Genomic DNA, 20029 nt, shown 5'->3' on the forward strand with positions numbered 1-20029 from the left:
CTCTGAAGGATGATTTCTGCCATGGCTGGAAAGGCACCATGGGCTGATCTATTGGGACGGAGGAGCAGAGAAAGCACTGGAGAACTGCCTCCTTCCTCCAGCCTGGGCTGGGCTTTGGCCAGCTTTTGGCTTTTTTGGCTTTTGGTGGTGGCAGCGACAAGAAGGTTTTGCAGAGCAGCGTCTCCTCTCCAGGTAGACACTTGAGGGAAGTGGGGGGCTGACATTGCAGGGCAATAGGTTGAGCCCTGGATGCTCCTGTCCTCATCTGCAAAGTCCTGCTCGGGGAAGAAAGCTTTGGCTCCTTCTGCACAGGGCTGCGAGGTGTCTGGGCGCCTCCACCATTTTGCAATGGAACTGAAACGAGTTTTTTGGGGACCCACCAGCCAGTCCCTCCTCCCTTCCCACTCTGCACTGAGCAGAAGCCAAGAGGCTTCTGGATCTCAAGGAAAGTTGAGTTCACACTGTTGCCTCCTCACTGCATCCCGTGGCACAAAATTGAAGTCTATGTTGTGCCTCTCCTGGTCAGCAACTTTGGTAACAGGAAATTACTGAAGAAGGGTCTGCATATAAATAGCCTGGCACAGGGCAGACCACGTCCTTCTGGGAGGACGTGGGGCGAGGTGAAACTTGAGGCTCGGCAGCAGCTAAACAAGCCCCATCCAAGGGAGACAGAGCAGCTTTGTGACAGCCTGATGCTGGGGACAGCAGAGAGGTTTTGCAATTCCATTGCCTCAGTTTTCCTTGCAGAGGGCACTGGCGAAGCACCGCTGTGTAACTCGGTATGTGAGCAGTGTCTGAGCTGCTGGGCAAGTGCCTTGCCTGAGCGCAGGACGTTGGTCCAAGCAAATCCTTCTGCCTGCCAGCCAGTCCCAGTAGGAGCCAGTGCGTGCTCCAAACCCAACCAACAATAATGTGCCATCAACTAAAAACTCTAATGACTTCTTATTTATTTATTGCCTAAATGATCCTTCAAAGTATTTATTGAAAATCCAAACCAAAATCTTTTTTGGCAACTAAAAGCTGAAGTTTGACTTAAAAAATGACAGGATGTTTAAGCTTTGAAATATATTCCCCTCTTGCCTGCTTGCTTTTATTTTTAATGCAACTACTTGGAAAGGCTACTGCAAGAAGACATTTCCTGCAAAATCTTCCACTTGAGCACAGAGAGCAGACTTCTGTTTTTCAATCAATCAACAGGTTACAGTCCAGTCTGGGACCTGCAGTGGGCAGAGTCACTGGCCCAGCCGCAGGAATGCTTAGCCCCTGGTAAAGGTGGCAGTGACATTTGCCCCAAAAAACCCCTAAACTATGGAGCTGGGTTGATGCCCCAGGCAATGACTAATGTCCTCCCTCGGACATACAAGGCAGCGGAGTCCTGCTTTTCTGATTTGAGGCACAAGCTTTGCATCTTTCTGACCTTATCCCAGGTGCCGGCCAGTGGTGGGTGTTCACCTTTGGGCAGCACCTCCCTGAAAAGGTATCTCTGCCACAGCACCTTAGGAGCGTGGCAAAGCCTGTGCAAGGCAGCGTGTGCACAGCAACCTTGCCTGCCTGCGGGAAGGGGACTTCTGCAAAAACAGGAGGAGAAAAAGAAGGAAAAAGTACAATCAAGCAAAGTGCAGATCCCACACAGCCCTTCCCACCATCCTGCCCAAGGCATGATGTGAGTCCTGTTTGGCTGCTCAGAGGAGAAAGCCAGCTGGATGCACATCATCCTGAAGACAGAAAAAGGGGACAATCAGCATAAATCCCTTTCTTTCCCCATGGGCAGTGCCAGATCATCACCAAAGCAAGGCAAGAGAGAGGGAACACAGAGGATAGCACAGCTGCCTTGAAAAAAAAGGAGGGCAGCTGCAGCTGGTCTGCTCCAAAACCTTAGGACCACTGTCTAAGAGTTAGAGGGAGGGGTGACAAACAGGAGGACGAGTTCACAGCTGGAGAAAGAAGGAGCCCAGAAGGCTGCACACACAGCTGTGGTGAGCAGGCTACAAATGGCAGAGGGACCAAGTCCTTCCTCCCCCTGAGGATGGACTACATGCCTGATAGGCTCTAGCATGGTAAAACTCGACGTTAACGTTTAAGGTTCGCTATGGTGAGATCTCTGTACGCAGCAGAAAGAGGAAAGCTCTGTGTATGAAAACTCTATGTATATGCAGAGTATATCTACTACCTGTGTTACTAAGTGTAGAAGTTTCATGTATATAAACATTATGCTTGTTTATATACATAAAACTCTGGTACCTGGTGTCCAAATCACCAAACCCAGAAATTCCAGTTACCAGCTCAATCACGTGCCTACCTGACCAGTTAACAGCGCAGGCAGTGACTGCAAACCTAGTTTGAACGCGAATTGTCCCGCGCCTGGCGAGCAGTGAGAACACAGTCGAACGAACGCGCTTCCTGGGAACTCCCTGCTGCTCTCTGAAAGTGTTCGTGTGCTTTCCAGAAATTTCGATGGGCTTTCTGTGGGTTTTCAGTGGGCTTTCTAGGAAATTCCCACAACTTTCTAGGAATTCTCATTGGACTCTAGGGATTTCCCCTTACTTTCTGGGAATTTCTTTGTGCTTTCAGGAATATCCTTGTTCTTTCTAGAAACTGCAGAGAACTTTGTAGGAATTACAGACTGGAATTCCAGAGTGCTTTCTAAACAGCTTGATGTGCTTCCTAGGAATTTCAGCTGGCTTTTACATGCTTTACTTCTAGCATTTTCTAGGCCTTTCCTTGTGGTTTCTAGGAATTTTCAGATGCTAAGGTGTTTTCTGGGGATTGCAGAGCACTTCCTAGCAATTCCCCATTGCTTTCTAGGAATAGCAGGCTTCTTTCCTAGGCATTGCTGAGTGCTTTCTAAGACTTACAATGTGTTTCCTAGGAATATCTTTGATCCAAACTCCAGGCTGTCAACATCCTCCAAGAAGCCACAGGGCTACAAAAATTTCTCCGCAGCTCACAATGTCTGCTTTTTAAAATAAATAGAAGAGGCACTGCCTATCTCTGTCTTTGAGCAACGATGCAGCAGCAAACCCTGGAAGTGTAGCAGTCCTTTGAGCTGCCACGGTTTTGCCATTGTCCAGATGTTTTTGCACCAGCTGGAATTCTCAACACAAATGAATACTGGGATATGGCAAAGTGGAGAGTATCTTGAGCAGAAAAGGATGTTCCTGTGAGTGAAGCTGATGTTTGTTTGCTATAGCAATGCACTTGCTCAAGGGAAGACGGCAAACTCAGGCATTGCACAAGATGTAGGATACTCATCTTCCCTTCCAGAGCATGTTGCCCATGGTCGTGACCAATTTCTTTGCCAGGAAACCTCATGCCTGATTTTAGCGTTGCTAGATAATTCGCCCTGGGGCTCTTCTGCCTACATTCAGCCAGCATTCCCTTTCTGCTTGTAACCCTGGACAAGCAGCCAGCCTCCTCCACCTGGGTCCTTCTGGCTTGCAGCGGGACACACTGACAGCTACCACACCACACTACCAACTCTGTCCCGGGCTTGTATCATCTTTGAACAACACATGGCAGGGCACCGTGATGCCAACAGCAGTGCCCTTGCAGACTTCTCTGTGATGCGCTGAGAGCAGTGAGGTCCTCACTGGGGTTTCAGGAATCTGCTCTTCTGTCCCTTTGTCCTCCCCTGTTGTTATGTGCTTGCTGGGAGCTCTGGGGGAAGGATGGAACCTGAAGAAAACTGGTGGAGTTTCTCCTCATTTCCTTCCTGGAGAAGGAAACTTCCAGGAGCTTCCTGGAGAAGCTCCTTTCCTAGCAGGATTTCTTTAACTGATGTCTCCCAAGCACATGGAGTTGGAGAATGAGAAGTTTTCAAGGGCCTCTGGCACACACAGAGGCAGTGGATGAAGTCACCCGTTCCTGGCAGCTTTTCATCCATCACACGAAACACAAGTAAGCAAAAACTGGGCAATCTGGTACAACCCTGGCTCAAACCATTGTTCTGTCCCTTACTGGGACAACCATAATTTGAAGCTGTAAGGTGTGTGAGCGGACATAGATTTATCGAGGATGCTTCTGCCCTTCAAGAGAGATTTGACATCTTCCTTTCCTTTTCCAAAGAGCAGCAGTCTGCCTCTGTATTTTACTTGCAAATACCAACGCACTGCTGGCTGACCATGGAGCAGTGGTGAAATAACTCCCACTGGTTATGGATGGAGTGCTTGTGCCTGCTGACCATCTGTCATAACTCTACTTCCTATTACCTCTCTCTTTCCAAACATTTCACCTATCAAGCTGATTATTTTAGGTCTGGCAAGAATGTTCAAGGGTGATTTCTTTTTTCTTTTTTTTTTTTTTTTTGCCATTCCTTAAATATATTTTTTTAATTGCATAAGGAGAACACCACCCTTAGATCACGAGCCAAGGGAAGGCTGTGTGCTGAACCGCATTCACCCACGCTGGTGTTGGAAAGTTAAGGTTTGACTGGGAAATGGTCTCAGTGGAGAGCAGTGCCTCTGAGCTGGCTGGTGAGATTAGCTTTTGGATTTTGTGAGGTTATTAAGTGTCCAAATCCGTGTGTTGAGGGCAGATGCTAATCTTTGCTTTCAGTTTTGGCTGCCCACTTGAAGAGCCTTTTAAAGGAAGAAAGACGATGCTGTGCTGTGTCTGGTTGTGGGATGTGCGGAGTGGGTCTGCTTAGCTGTTCATGGTGGGAAAACAAAGCCACTCAGGGTAAGACCGAAATTCTGGGCAGGACATCGCTGGCGATACAACGTGGTTTTGCTGCCTCTAGCAAATACTTGCTAGAAAACTGGGTGTTAATGGGTTCATTAAGACCATAGTGAACCAAAAATGGGACAAAGCCTCACTGAGAGGTTCGCCCAGCCCTCCTGCTCGTTTTCGTCAGGCTTCCACGGGGTAACGGCATGTTGGACGTGTGCCTGCAGGATCCACACGGGCCACGGGGCTGGTCTCGGCGTCCCTCGCCCCGGCTGCGGGGGCGAATCCTCCCCGCACCCGGCGGGCAGCCGCGGCCGCCCCGCCGCGCTCCAGGCGGCGCTGCCCTCGCGCCCGTCCGTCACGTGACGCGCCCTTCCCGCTCTGGGATTGGCTGAACGGGAGGGGGCGTGGCGCGAGGCCGCGGTTGCCAAGGCGACAGGAGGCGGCGGCGCGGGGCAGGTAGGCCGCGGCGCGGCGGCTCCGGTGGCTCTCGGGGTCCGCTCGCTTCTCTCCCCACCAGCTGGCGCGGGAGCGGTGATGGCCGCTGCTTCCGGCCCTGAGGAGGCAGCGGCAGCGCCCCGGCCCGTGTAGGGGGCGGCTGTGTGAGGCGCCGGTGTGACCACCCCGCGGCCTGGCGAGAGCGGCGGGTCGGTTCGAGTCGGCGGGGGGCGGCTTCGGCACTTCTGTGGAGGTGCCTTACAGGGAGCGGGGAAGCGGATACCTGCCTCGTGCGGTGCGTTTGGAGCCGAGATGGCTAACGGGCTGCGTGAACGCTGTGCCGTCTGCTGACGCCTCCCTTCTTTACCATTTTCTAGGTTTATCGACGATGAGATGTAACAATAACGCTTAGCAATGGGCGACGTTCTGGCTTATGAAGCCGAGCTACTCGGACTAGTGAGAGAGGTTAGTTTTTTGTCTTGTTTTTCTTTTTATTCTGTTGAAATGAGCAAGGCAAAATGTCATGAGGCTTGTGTTCAGAGCCAGGCATTGTAACTGTGGTCTGCATTGTGGAGTTATTTACCTGGCCAAGTGTTTGCTGCACCCTGAAGCCATATTGACTCCTATCATGCTATGCAGATTCAAAGGACTCAATGTCCATTAACCACTAGGAGTCAACATCAAATCAATCTGGAATTATCCATTGTTCATTGCAAATGAAGATTTCATTAAAGAAACAGTTAAGTTCATTAGATCCACAGACAGCTTTGGGGCTCAGGTCCAGCCTGAGATAATGGTGAGACCTTTAAAACATTGCTTAGCTGCTACCTCGTTCCATATGTGTATATAATCGCAGAGGCATGGAAAAACTCTAGAGCTTATGAACTCCAGGCTGAAGTCCTGAGACCACTGATCTCCATGGTTTAATGCCGAATCAAGATTTTCCAGCTTGGCACTCCTCTACTCGTGTTGCCTGTAAGGGATAATCGGAATATATTCTGAAGTGTGAGACAGTCCTGTGAAAAAGACAGTGAGAGACAAACTTTCAAGAGTGGGTGCCTCTCTGGTAGTCTGTGCTTCCAGCTTCTGGATAATTGGCTAAAATGGGATATTTATGATTTAGAACGAGAATACAAACTGTGATCTCTGCTGCTTGTTACGGCCTCATGCCTTTGATCAACACTGTGTTGGTAGACTAGTTTAGGGCCCTAAGTGCACACCAAACCAACAGCCTGACCCCGCTGCCTTGTGTGCTCGTGTGACCCAACCTATTGCAGGGTTCCACAGATGCTGATGCTGCGGAGGGGTGATCAGGAGCAGCAGTCAGCTGTCACTGTGCCCAGCCTTCACCAGGCTGTCTGTTAAACGCCTGGACAGATACTGCCTGTTTAAAGAGTCTACCGAATGGCAAAACCGTACGCAATTTAAATCTTTTTAGATTTGTTTTGAGATCCACAAAAAGAAGTTTAAGTACTTAATCATTACTATACTGCTGTTTATGTTAACAGTGAAGAAAGTAAATGATTCTTGTTCTCTATGGCAATGTTGGGAATCCAGATCAAGTTTGCAAAATGAAATGTGGTATCTTGCCTCAGCAACCAATAGCTAAGACTTCTGAGATGGGGGGACGAGGGGAAAGTTGTGTGTAATATAGTGACTGTACGTTGTGCGAGGAAGAGGCAGGGCTGTTCATCTCTTTCTCAGAAGAATAGTGCTTGATTAGTTGGTCATTAATTTGGCTTGCACAGCTTCAGATGAGTGACCTGGCTTAGAATTCAAGCTGTCTGTCTGCTGCTGTGGAGATGAGAGTCACACCTAAGAATTTTGCCCTCTGATAACATTATTTGCAAGGAAGTTACTTGTTTCATCATCAAAGGAATCGCATTAATGGATTTTAGTTCTTTTTCTTCTTTGGTTGAATGAAATTACTGGCCAAATTGAGGGGCATCATTCTTTCAGAGAGGATGTGCTTGGTTGTCAGTACTATTCTCTAGGATGCGGGAGGAAATTTAATTGAAAGACAGTATTTTCCTACCACATGAGGTGCCAGTTCTTGGTTTGTTGCTATGCAGTCTTTAACATATATGGACCTTACTACTGAGAAACTTTAAAGGACTTTGGCAGTTCATGGGTCACTCATTGAAGCATTAATAATTAAAAAAAATATTATTCCTGTATGTTTTTGTCTTTTAGTATTTGGATTTTGCTGAATTTGAAGAAACACTGAAAGTATTTACAAAGGAATGTAAAATAAAAGGGAAGCCACTACCTAAACCAGCAGGTGTTTCCTCAAGAGATTCAAAAGCTTTGCCTGTTCAGGTAATGCATCATTTGCAGTTACTTCTAGTAATACTAAAACCAGGTAAAGGCCACTAACCACCCTGCGAATTATTACAGCCGTGAGATTACCTGAACTGTCTGAACAGGTTCTTGATTGTTTTTAGAAGTCTGCTAGAAGCCTTCTTTCAGTGCAGGAACCTTCAAGTTTGGGGTTTGTTGTTTGTTTTTTTTTTCAGAACTCCAGTCCTTTTGAACGGGAGACAGTAGTTTTGGTTCATGTAATTTTAGATTTTTGACTTGCCCTGCTTTGGTAAGACTGATTTTCACTGTAGGCATTTATTTTTCTCTTATGGTAAAGGTGGGTCCCCAGATCAACATGCTTGAAAATCTGGGCTTACTACTTGTATTGAAGGTTGATTCAGACTATCAAAGATGTTGAAGATAGCTGGAGAAAGAATATTTATGTGGTTGTTGAATGGTGAGAGATCTTGGGGAAAAATTTTAATTCAGAGTCTTCAGATGACACTTGAATTCTTCATTCACTAACCTACTGTTGGAAAAATTGTGGCTCTTCTGTGTTTGGTTTTTAACTGAATACTTTTCCCCTTTGCAGAAAGATCTGCTTACAGCATTTGAAAATGGTGAGCAGAAAGTTTTCTTCCAACTCTGGGAGGAGCATATTTCGTCTTCAGTCCAGGACAATGAACCAGTTGCTCAGAAGCTGGAGTTCTATCTTCACGTACACTTTGCCACTTACCTCTTAAAACAGTCTATGGGGAAGCCTGTGAGTTTAGTTCTCAGTCCAAACTTCAAATTGCTTTTGTTCGTTTGACTTCCTTTATACGTCTTTAGTGTGGATGAGGATGGGATGTTTAGCAAAAAGAATTCCCAGAATACGTATCCAGTTTTTGGGCCGCAGTCTGCATTTTAGTTGAACCAGACCCCTTGTATTGTGAAGTACAGAGATGGAATTTGGAGGTGTCCTTATCTTGGAGCTCCTGAAGTATTTTAACTTGGAAAATACCAGCATGCTGGTACTTTCACACCTCTAATTGTAGTCCTGAGAAGATTCTTAAAACACTTATTGTGTTTCCAGTTTGGACTGAAGTCGTATGTTGAAATATAAACCTTTCTGATAAAATGGGAAAGCTGAATCTTGACCAGCTCAATGTATCGTATTGAAAACTGTCATTCCAAGCTGCTGTAAAATAACGTCTCTGTTACATGGGACTTTTATGATGCAGAGACGTTTAAGTATCCTGGAGTCAGCCAGATCAGCCAGGGCTAAATAGCTTCTGCCTTACACTTGTCAGCTGCTACAGGAATATTTGGATGCCTTTGGTGTGTTTTCCAGCTGCTTAAGGAGCTTTTGGTCTCTTCCATGTAGCAGTGTCCCTTCCTGGTGCTCTGTGAGTGGATTTTATGGTTCTGTATTTATCACTGAAATAAAGCGTGTCTAAAGTAGGTGTTTCCTCTCTGCCTTGAGCGTGGAAATGGCACGCTGCTTTCGAAATGTAGCCTGAAGTGGGCAGGAATAATTTAGATTCCAAAAGCAATTGTCATTTTCTTCTTTTTTTGGGTCTGGACAACACAAATAACAACGTTGGTTTAAATTTTCATTTTAAATGATGAAAACTAGATATAATGCTCTCTAGTTAAATAAATGTTGCTTTTTAGATAACAAATGTTCTGAGATTTCAAACTTGATATTAATGTATTTGAGTCTCTGCTTATATTTGTCAGCTTTAGAGTGCATTCAGAGTGGTAGTTTTCTAAATAAATATGCTGCTTTATTTCCTAGGACAAAGCTGAACTTGAGGAAAGGATTTCTCATTTTAAGGCATACCTGGAAACAAAAGGAGCTGCACTGAGCCAGACTACAGAGTTTCTTCCTTTCTATGCTTTGCCTTTTGTCCCGAACCCCATGGTACATCCTTCATTTAAAGAACTTTTCCAGGCAAGTATCTATTTTGCAGAGACAGTATTTGTGATGTTTTTTCTCATGAGGTGATAGATACTGAATGGTGTTTAGTTTGGTAATGGCTTTTATTTTTTCCTTTGACAGAAACTGTACAATCATAAAAGAACATGTATTTGATGGAGGAAGGGTTGTGAGAGTGCTAACAGTAACTGAGTACCATCTTAAATGTATTTTATGTTGGCTTTAGTTCTAAATGGTATGCCAGCTTTGTGTCCATAAATAAGAATTGCTACCTCTCCTTCCTTTTCCACACAAACATGGAATATACATGCTTCTGGGAATCACCATGTAGTAGTACAAGTCTACTTACTTGCTTTGAGGTTGTTGCCCAGCCCCACTACCTGTGTATGTACAGCCGAATTTAAAACATGATAGCTAGGCATGAGGAGACTGAAGCAGTTTCGTTTAATGGGGAAACGAGAAAGTCAAGTTTGTAAGTAATCCTCCTGTAAGAGAAAATGAGTCGTTGTTGTCTATGTTCTGAGACTCTTCCCCACCACCTAAAAAAAACCGTTGGAAGAGTGTAGCTGTGCTTAGTGGTTTGGTGAGACTTGCCACAGGCATTTTTCCTAGTTAATTTTTGTGTTAAATATGTTTTAGCCTTTGCCTTTGAATGGCTGCTTCCAAGTTCAGTTCCTAGGCTTGCGCATGCAAAGTGAGAAGAGAGCGTAGAAGTTTGCTTGAACTTCAAACCAGATCTGGTTTGCAGGTGCACTTTCAACGTGATGATTTGATGGGCTTTATTGCCTGTGAGTGTGTGTGTACAGCTCCCACGTGCACACACGTGTACGCAAATTTGTAAAATGAATATTTTACAGGGTTATGTGCTTGAAATGCTTCACCATCTTACCACGTGGACAGTTGTGCTGGCTTATCTAAGGAGCTGTGGGCACTTGTGGTGGGAGGAGATATCTTCAGCCTGCATTGCTGCCACGTGCTTTTTGATATCAAATAAAAGCTTAAGTGATACTTGCCCTAGGGCTGACTTTGAATGTACCAGCTGATGAGGAGCTCCAGTTTAACACCAAAAAAAGGCATATACTGCCATTTTCCTTTGGGACTAGCTATAAATAATGAGATATACTGGTTGACCTCAGAGGTGGGATGTGACTACTCTCTTTTAATTAGCATCTGCTTTTTCTTTTTTTTTTTTTTTTTTAATGCCTTATCTAAGACAAAATCCTCAGGTTTATTCATAGTAACCCAGTGTCCAAGCTTTTAGTCCGCAGTCACTCATATTTTCTTGTGGGAATTGTACAGCTCTTTCCATGTTACTGTTGAAAAACAGATTGTTTCACATTTGAGAAAGAACAGCAGTGAGTCACTAGTCTACTAAGCAGTGTTCTTATGGCATTTATTTTTTTCTCAGGCGTCTGATGCTTTATATAGCTGGCGTTCCTGTCTGTTTGTGTAATATGTCTTGAAAAATAATACACACTCCTCTCTGCAGGAGACGTGATTCCTTTGGTAATACACAGCATACTGTGGTTCACCACTGTCTGGATACTGAATTGGTAAAGGCAGCAAGTAAATTCTATACACTCTCCAGTGCGTTGAAATAAGGGCAAATCCTCGCTGCGAGAACAGCTTGCAGCATTTACATATACAGATACATATACAGCAGTAAATTTAGGAAGCTCCTGCTACTTGTTGCAAGATTCTGCTTTTTCATCTGTAGGCTAGCTTTTCGTCAAGCAGAAAGTAGCTTAACTGAAGGTTTGAAATAGAAGAAATGAGTATTCATTGAATTCTTAGAGGTAGTTTGGCTTTTTTCCTAACTATTATTCTCTTGTGCTTATGAGACACTGTGTCAGGTGGAAGACAGCATTTCAATTAGTGGCTGATGTCTTGGTCTGTGTTTCGTATGTGAGCTGTTTCTCTCCAAATCCTCATTTTAGAAATGTACCCTGATCGCTGATGTCCTGTCATAACGCTTGCAGTATTTATTGACAAAATTTGCAGCTCCCAGATCTTGTTAGGAGTGAAAGATGACTGCAGTGATTACTTTCTGAGAACTGCGCGATAGAAAATTATTCATTTTGTACTATTTGGTAAACTTAAAATTCATATTAATTTTTTAATCTTTTTCTGAAGTGGCTTGTATTTTAAAGGTGCTTCTAATTTAGGGGCAGTTGTTGCATGTACGTATGAGGCACCAACACTATATGATAGTTTTACACTTGAAATGACGCTGTGTCGTGTGTTTAGAACTCTTGTCTAGGAATAATACTGAACTCTCTTTTAGCTTCTGTACGCTTTTATGGGTAGATAGCAAACACATTCACTTCAGAAACAGTGAAGGGAAAGTCTTTTCCATGCAATACTGGCTGCCTTGTTTACTAGTGGAAGGTTGCTGTGATCCAAACAGTACTTTCAGTGGAGTGTACATATTTGGTGAACAACTGTCATAATTTGTTTTTCTTTTCAAGGATTCTTGGACATTGGATTTAAGGACAAGATTGGAAAAGTTCCTGTTTCTAACTCTGAAAGCCAGACAGACTCCCCGTCTTCTCACTTTATTTGTATCCTTTTGAGAAAACGTTTTTAAGGTAATTAGAATTATCATAAAGAGGCAGTGTAATTTATTGGAAGAGTGTGCTACTCACATTTATGGCAGAATTCCATTAACATTGCAGTTCAGTGTTTTTATGATAGGAAACATTGTTTATATTCTACATTCAAAAAAACCTTTTGAAAAAGTTGTGTAAAGACAATCTATAGATGGTTATGAACCTGCATATTTGTCATATGACCGTTCTTTGCTTCTGTGTATAAAGAACAGGATACCCCAAGGCACCAGCCTGACCTGACTTCTTTCTTAGCATTTGTAAAGCTGTTTATCTTTTCAATTAGCCGTTTCAGGGACTAGCTGAAAGTTTTCCAGGGTTTTTAAGGATTCCAGAAATTATTTTTCTACTAAGTGGCTTGTGCTTCAGGCTGTATTGTTTTTCTAACAGTAATGTTTAAGCTGTGTTGTCAGGCCTAGTTTGCAAACTACTATGTGACAGATTATCTTCTCCAGTTTTGGTCAGTACAGTTAAAGGCAAGGTAGAGAGAACTGAACTGGAGTCTTTGTTTCTCGCTTTTTTTTTTCATTTTTTTCTTTTTTTTAAACAGGGGAAATTGGAAGTCCTTTTCCTGCTATATCTTACTTTATTTTAAAGCAGCGTGTTGCCATGGTGGTATTGAATGATGAGCTGGAAATGATATTCCTTCTGTTCCATTCCTGCCCATTTGCCAGGATGCAGAGCAGTGATCAAAAGACTGCTTTCACTCCCATGTTACAGATGTTTGTGTGAGAGTCAGCCATAGAACAGTTGAAGAAAATTTTCTCTGCTTATTCCTTTTTATGAAGTAAGGGACTGGGTCATAATTGAGCCCTGAATGTTTCTTAGGTATAAAACATCACTTGCTCTAAAACACTTGCATATTTGTATGTTGATTTTATGTAAAATCAACAATTTGACTTTTGGTTTTGGTGTTAATACTGGAGTTATTGTAAACACTATTATTATTAGTGTTTAGACTGGAGTTATTGTATCTTATACTTCAGAGCCAGATCTGGTATCTTTAAAGGTCAGCAAAAAGTCTTCAGTCTCCATGCAACATTGTACATTGTGCACTTAACAAGATTTTTATGTATTTATTATTGATTCATTTATTCTTGCTCTCCTGTGAAGCACCAGGCAATGGCTGTTGCCTGGGACCACAGGAATGCTTGGCTTGGTTGGGTTTGCCGTTTGTTTGAATTTCCCATTCTGTGTCTCTGGAACAAACACTGTAAGGATGCACATTTTCCTGAACTGCTCCTCGTACAACAGAAGGAGAATGGACAGTACAACAAAGGTAAGTGCTGAGATCGGCAAGGATATTCTGTAAGATATTTAGGGGCTGTGCTAGTAGTGGAAAGTATGCCTGCGATGATAGGGAAAGCTAGTGATGCATGGCAAAAAGCCCTTTGAAATCCAGACCCTTGTCTTGGTGATAGTTATTGCCAGACTGCTTGAGGCCAGTAGGGTTGAGCATAGGCATGTGCTAGAAATGGGAGGGGGCCTAGTAGTAGGATTTGTATTTTAAGTCTATTCTGCCCTGAAATATTGTAAAAACAAGTGGACAACTCTGTGCAAAGTGCATACTAACTCTCCTTTTTTAGTTATGATGGAAATTTCCTCAGATTCCCAGATATGGGATTTCCAGATTTCCCAGATATGGGAAAATACCTGCTCATGCCTATCTGCATCTTCCATGTTTCAAATCTCATTCAGTTATTCTGAAGAGTGTCTAATGATTTCAGACAAAGTTGATTTCTTGTTCCTATTCACTCATCCTGTTTAAACTCTTAAAATAGTGCATACTGGTGTCTCCCGAATAAGAACGTGTTAATATAAGTGTGACTTTCTGATGTGTTGTGGTTTTGGGTAAGCTGTTCATAAGCAGTTGAGTGTGTGGGTGACTTGAGGTCCCTCAAAAAATGATAATTTCAGCACTAAATACTGTTAGATGCTGATGGCGCTTGAAATATGTGCTTTTTAAAAATCAGTTCAATAAATAGAACTTAGGTTCTCAACTCCCTTGCGTTCTTTTTTTCACTTGACTTTCTGTTTTGAGTTTATTGGTAAGGATTTGTATGAGCCCAACTGGGTTCCTAAAATGACTTTTCCTCTTGAGTTATTTTAATCTGTAATGTTACATTTAGGATTTATTATTTATAGATTGAATTAAGGAGAAAGTTAGGTTCATCTCCCAGTGTAAGTTCCTGGTATTTTCTTTTTTGTTTTGTGTTGCATTAGAATTGCATTGAATAACAAAGATCTTTGTGGATTCTTATTTTCCAGAAGTTACTCTTTTTCCTTGTGATGGACTTTCCTGAAGGCAATAATTTCATGATCTGATTAAAAAGAAGTAACTATATGATTGGAGCTGAATTATTTTGGGCCTAATTAGGACAGCTTCTGTGCTTTGTACAAGTACAGGGACTGTCATGGTATTGAACAGGTCAGCCTTAATTTGTAGAACTGTTATGTGCCTTGGAGGTTGAGTCAGTTTGGATTTTTCATAAAGGTTACTTGAGGCCTGTCTCATATGAAAATTTTGGTTCTGAGAGGTTATTTTTGCACTATGCTGCTCAGATCACATGGAATCCACAGTACACACTCACGGTTGGAGAATATTTACTTTATCAGTGAAGGAGAAACACGAAGAAAGTTAGGCAACACATAAATGAAGAAGCAGGATGGCAGAGTCCTGAAAACAGCTTTTTGTAAATAGTTTCCAGTCATTAGTCTGTCATACTGAAGCACTTCAAGTTTGGGTGGGGTGATGCACATGCTCTTGAGGGTGTCCTGGAGAGTTTAGTGTGTTTACCTTTCCTGAATAACCTACTACAGTCTCTGGCTCTTTACCCGTTTGCTAAAACACTTTAATACCTGTATGACTTTCGAAGCCATCTGTGTGGCAGTTGTGCTTAACTTACAGCTCTCCCATGTTTTCAGTTTGCATGGAAAGAGAAGAATTGCAGAATGGTTGGCATCTTGCACAGAGAGCTTCAGACCTTCTCTGTGTCCTCTGTGCTAAGAGGAACGGAGGGAATGAAGTATTTGGAAGTGTGTTCAGCTGCTGTCCCCTTCAGTGAGTGGCTGAGTTCACAGCCATTCTTCCACCGTTTCGGGGAAAGGGAGAGTGAGAGAATTGTGTCAGGCTGCTCCACAAGAGAAGATGAAGTGTGATGTACCTGTCTGTCAAGATTTGCTATAGTCTGAACGACTATTAATGTGGAAAGATGTCAGTTTAGAATATGGATAGTAATTTTTATGGAAATGAGGTAAGCAAGGAGACAAGGCCACTACTGCCTCTCCTAAGAGGAAGGATTTGCTGTCACCTAAGGAGCCCTGGTGTCTGACAGCAGCTCTTGGGTCTTGCAACTCCTCTGCTGGGAGCTCTGCTGCACAGTATGCAGGAACTCAACCTGGCCAAAGTCAGTACTTCTAGCAAAGTATGTGAGGGCGGGCTGAGATTAGAGAGCCAGAGAAAGCAAGCACAAGTTCAGGAAGCGTGTTTGAGGTGTAGGTTAAGTGGTCGTTATCTGTTATGACAAATCTCTCATTTAGAGAGAAATGCCTATTATGGAATTATGTACGTATGTGTAACTCCTCGGATGCCCGTAGGAACTGGAGTCAAAATATTAAAGACTTGACAATTTCATACATGAGAGAGCAGGCAAGAATACTGGTAGAAACATGCAGTAGTTCAGATGATGCCTAATGCCAGCATCTTCGTTTGTCAGAGTCAAATGAAGCTTTACTGTACGCTGTATCTTCCTAAACAAGGAGGTTAGTCCTCTGTCCTTTATTTTCCCCTCTTTTCCTCCACATATGAATAATAGTTCTGGTATGTATTAGGTCCAGACCTTTTCCCCCTCCTCTCTAGAAACTTATCGTGTAGAAAGCGTTTGTCAGTGTTGGGAGTTGTGTCTGGGTGAGGGAAAGGGAGAAGCCAAGTGTGTTGTGTTACTCCCTGATTCCTGTTACAGGTGCAGTTTGGTCACTGCTGCAAGGTAACATAAATGTGAATTGCCTCTGAAAGACTCTCTTTGCTGTTCCTCAATCCTGACTTGCATGGCAATGATTTAACATTTTAAACAAACAACTAAATGTTAATTTTTACCTGGACTGATAGCTCCCTGATTTGTCTGCATAAAATGCTGTTATTGATTATGCGGATATGGCAGGAAAGCAAGGGGGAAATGGCGCAGCGCAGGTCCAGCTCTTCCAACAGCCAGACGTACTTGGGTCAGCTAATGTCAATGATGAAAGCTTCCTGCTTTTTCAGTAAGAGAAACTTTCATGGGATACTTTTCCTTTTTTAGAAAAATTACTTGTGTCTGAGCAGATAGTGATATAAAAAATGCAAGATATGTCAAGACTTTGCAATTCCTCTCCTTGACTCCCTTTTATCAGTAAATACCAGTGTTTATAATTGGTAATCCCTGGATTTAATAGGCAAGGGGTAAATTCGACCCTGTTTCTTAATGGCCAAGACTAGCTTTCACGAGCTGCATTGAGTTTTGTTATGTAGTTTTTCCTGATGACTGTAGTTAGAAAACAAATTTTCATCACTGGAAATTTTCCTCACTAAGCTGTGAAATGCAAGAAGATTATGAGTAGGTTTATGTTTCATGACTTGGTGCTTCCAACTTTCCTCTGAGTGAAAGTCACGCTCTAGATATATCCACTGGGAAATTCTGAATCAAATGTGTTGTATCACAGTTAAATAAAAACGTATTCCAACTTGGTCGTCTAGGCAAAGGAATAGAGTTCTGAAGAGTGGCTGGCTTTGCGCAATGGTTGCTCTCAGAATCTTTATTACTTCAGACAAATATTCTTGTTTTGGAGCTGTGTCATATTAAAGCTGCGGTAGCAGTTTAGCAGTGAAGGCTGTGAAATAAAAATAACATTGAAGTGGAATGATTATTATCAAGGAAGAATAATTTGGGTTAGCTTGGGAAGCTGTCTTAACTCCTCTGATTTTTAAGTTGATGAATTTTGATTGCAGTTGAGACGGTTTTAACAGCTTACAGAATTGTAAAGTTTGGCACGCTCAGCAATATTACTTAATGTTACTGGGAGCTGTTCTAGTGTTGTAGTTTTTTTCAAGTGCATTTTGCTGAATTTGAACAAGATCTGTGGCTTGTCACAGCTTTGTCTGTTATTTTACACTCGTTTTGCCTCCCTCCTAGAAAGTAGGAGAAAAATATCAGAAGAGTGGCTTGATTTGCACTTGTCAGTCACAAATCCTGCAGGTGCAGAATGCTGCGATTCATGAATGGTTCTCAGAAAGCAGCCTTCTTAGAGGGGAGGAGACTGTGAAAGTAAACTGTCCTTTTTTTTTACTTAACTCGTAGCTTTTGGAAAAAGTACAGATTACAATTAAAAAAATGTACCTTCTCTGTATTCCGTGCTTTAAGACTGTCAGTTTATAGCTAAAGTTTACAATTAAAAAAATGTACCTTCTCTGTATTCCGTGCTTTAAGACTGTCAGTTTATAGCTAAAGTCTAGTAATGCACTTTTTCTCTAAAAGATCCCATTAAAAAGATCATTTTGCTAAATTTTCCGAAAGTAAAAAAAAGGTGTTCTGCCATCTACTGCTTTTCATATAAATGGAATAAAAGCGACCTATTTCAGAAACCCTAAAAATCCATAGGATGTGACAAGTTTTTAAAGCGATTTCCAACACCTGAATTTGTAGAGCTATCTAATGACTTCAATCTTTTTCATTTATAATGAAAGCTTTATGAACAGTTCTATTTGAATAGCATTTCTCTGGCAGTTTTGCATCTCTTATGTCCACGTTTATTGCTTTTTGAAGCGGTTTGTCGGAAGTTGTGTGGCCGATATTTGCGCGTGATTAATACGTTGCTACCTGCAATGTATCTAGATTGCCGTTGTAGAAGACGACTTGTGAAGGCTTTACCAGATAAACCATGGTGCTAATACAGCACTCCCACTCCCCATTTTTCTCTCTGCTGAAGATTACCACCCCTATGCCAGCTGCCATGGGACAGCAGATGTTCATGCCTGAGTGAAAAATTTTGTGTTGAAGTAGAGAACAAAGTAGAGAATTCCCTGCAACTTTGAAGAATTCAGTGAATATTTCAATAGCAGGTGGGGAACTGGATAACTTGAATGTTGGGTTGGGTTTTTTTCTGTGAATTGTACCCTTTTCCTGAAAAGAAAGTAGACTTAGTATTTACTTTAGAATAAGCAAAGCACTACACAACCTGAGTATCAGTGGTCTATTTCTATAAATTAACTGGAGAAAACACTCAGCCTCACAGTGTAATCTAACAAACACTGAAATGAATTTCTGGATATTTGTTTTCCTGTTTTGTTGTTTTATCTTTGAAGTGGCAGCTTGACCTTTCCAGTTGCTCAGCGTGGTAATGTTTTTTACCCACAGTTTCTTTAGTGAATGTAGAAGATGATAGCACACAAATCTCATCTGCAGGTAGCAAGTTCAGTTAACCGAGTCTGACCTCCATTTTGTCATATATTCTTCAGTTCCATGCCCAGAGCCTCGTTTTGTTTCTGATAGCATGGAATTACTTGTATTAACAGACCTTTAAAACAGTATCCTCTTCACAAACGTATTCAGTGATGTTTACTGTCTAATTGTTGTCTTGCTGCTGTAACTGTGAAGCAATTGGTTCTTTGGGCAATTAAGGCAAAATAAATACTTGTAGCTGTTGTGATGAAATGAAATCACACTAGTAGTGTGGAATTACCCTTGCAGTGAAATTCCCCCCCTTGGATAAGAGTAATTCCACAGAAGCAGTTGAAGTTTTCCCTTCAGAGCAGTAAAAATACTTGTGGGTTCTTCTGTCAGATCGGTTGAAAAGGTGATGTTATTTCTTTTTTGTTATTCTCTTGACAGAAATGTTGCAACGTCTTCATCAACAGTTAGTGGAATCTGAGCACAGGAACATGACCTACCTGAAACGATTTAACAAAATGCAGGTGGACTACCATAATCTCATTGGAGTCACTGCAGAGCTGGTGGATTCCTTGGAGGCCACAGTCAATGGCAAGATGGTAAGAGATGACTCAGATGTACGTTTGCTTCCCCTACCCTCCAGAAAATGGAGAGAGAATGCCACTAAAATGTGAAATAAGCTTCGTAGTTGTGAAGTTTGTATACTTTCTATAAGTACTGTGTCTCTTTCCTAATGAAACACAGCACTTTGGATGAGAGATTCTTCCGTTGCCCCTGTGTACTAGGATAAAGGTAGTGCAGAAGATGGGTTGAATTGTGCTGGCTTGGAAATCTTGAAGAAACTATCACCATCTCACAAGACATCTCAGATCTCTCGTGAGAGTCCCTGTTTGAGCTTTGACATCAGCAGTGATTAGAGGGCGTTTCTGTGATTACTGACAGCAATCCAGCCTGTCAGAGGTTGTTGTCTATTTAAAACTGGTCCCAGGTCTGTTTTAAGTTACCTGTGGTGGAAAAAAATCTTATTCAAAATTTTGTCGGTTAAAAACTTTGCCCTCTGTTCTGCTAAACCTGAACTTGTTAATTTAATTGATAAAAGGAACTGGGGTAGGAGTGAATGAGTTATTCACTGTGTGAAACTGGCCACACGTGACTGGAGAAGGTACAAATTTCTTATGGGTATTTTTTATAGAAAGATGATTTCATGCTTCATCTTTTGTGCTCTCTTCTCTGCGACTCTGCCTCTGTACTATAACTTCTGTAATACCTGAAGATTATTCTTATGGCACATGTTAGTGTCCTCTAGATGCTTTTAAAGGAGCTGTGAATTGTTAGCAGGGAGAACGACCCAGGAGTTTCTGTGCTGCCTGCTGAAAAGCCAGTATGTTCCTTCCTCCTGTCATCAGCATGAACATCTTGTAGTTTGTTACTCTGCATCTAGAATCACTGTCTGCTCACATCATTACTGCAGGGAAGAACTCGCCTGTAGGTGTGGATTTTGCTTTGCAGCACATGAGGAAAGGTATCTGCTCGCTTGAGGTTCAATAACAGTAAGAAATGCGTAGTCGTTCATTTGCTGCCTCCCGTTTCACACTTCAGTGCTCTCTAAGGTGATATCATCTTCTGTGGTGGAGGAACCAGCACTGGTTATCTTTTTTTGAGGATGGTTGTTTAAT

The 20029-nt window shown here is 42.5% G+C and overlaps 1 protein-coding gene across 1 annotated transcript in view; it reads left to right on the top strand.

The window, feature by feature from the left end:
- Positions 1–5090: 5090 nt before the first annotated feature.
- Positions 5091–20029, top strand: part of ARMC9 (armadillo repeat containing 9) — a 67111-nt gene continuing 52172 nt past the window's right edge. The window contains exons 1-8 of the mRNA XM_086618039.1: positions 5091–5124; positions 5481–5568; positions 7297–7422; positions 7997–8167; positions 9185–9340; positions 11794–11886; positions 13186–13210; positions 18795–18952. Coding sequence (XP_086474165.1) covers positions 5518–5568; positions 7297–7422; positions 7997–8167; positions 9185–9340; positions 11794–11886; positions 13186–13210; positions 18795–18952 — 780 coding nt within the window. The 5' untranslated portion in view covers positions 5091–5124; positions 5481–5517. The remainder of the gene's footprint in view (positions 5125–5480; positions 5569–7296; positions 7423–7996; positions 8168–9184; positions 9341–11793; positions 11887–13185; positions 13211–18794; positions 18953–20029) is intronic.

The sequence above is a fragment of the Tauraco erythrolophus genome, chromosome 11 (assembly GCF_009769465.1).
Source record: "Tauraco erythrolophus isolate bTauEry1 chromosome 11, bTauEry1.pri, whole genome shotgun sequence".
NCBI classification, from domain to species: Eukaryota; Metazoa; Chordata; class Aves; order Musophagiformes; family Musophagidae; genus Tauraco; species Tauraco erythrolophus.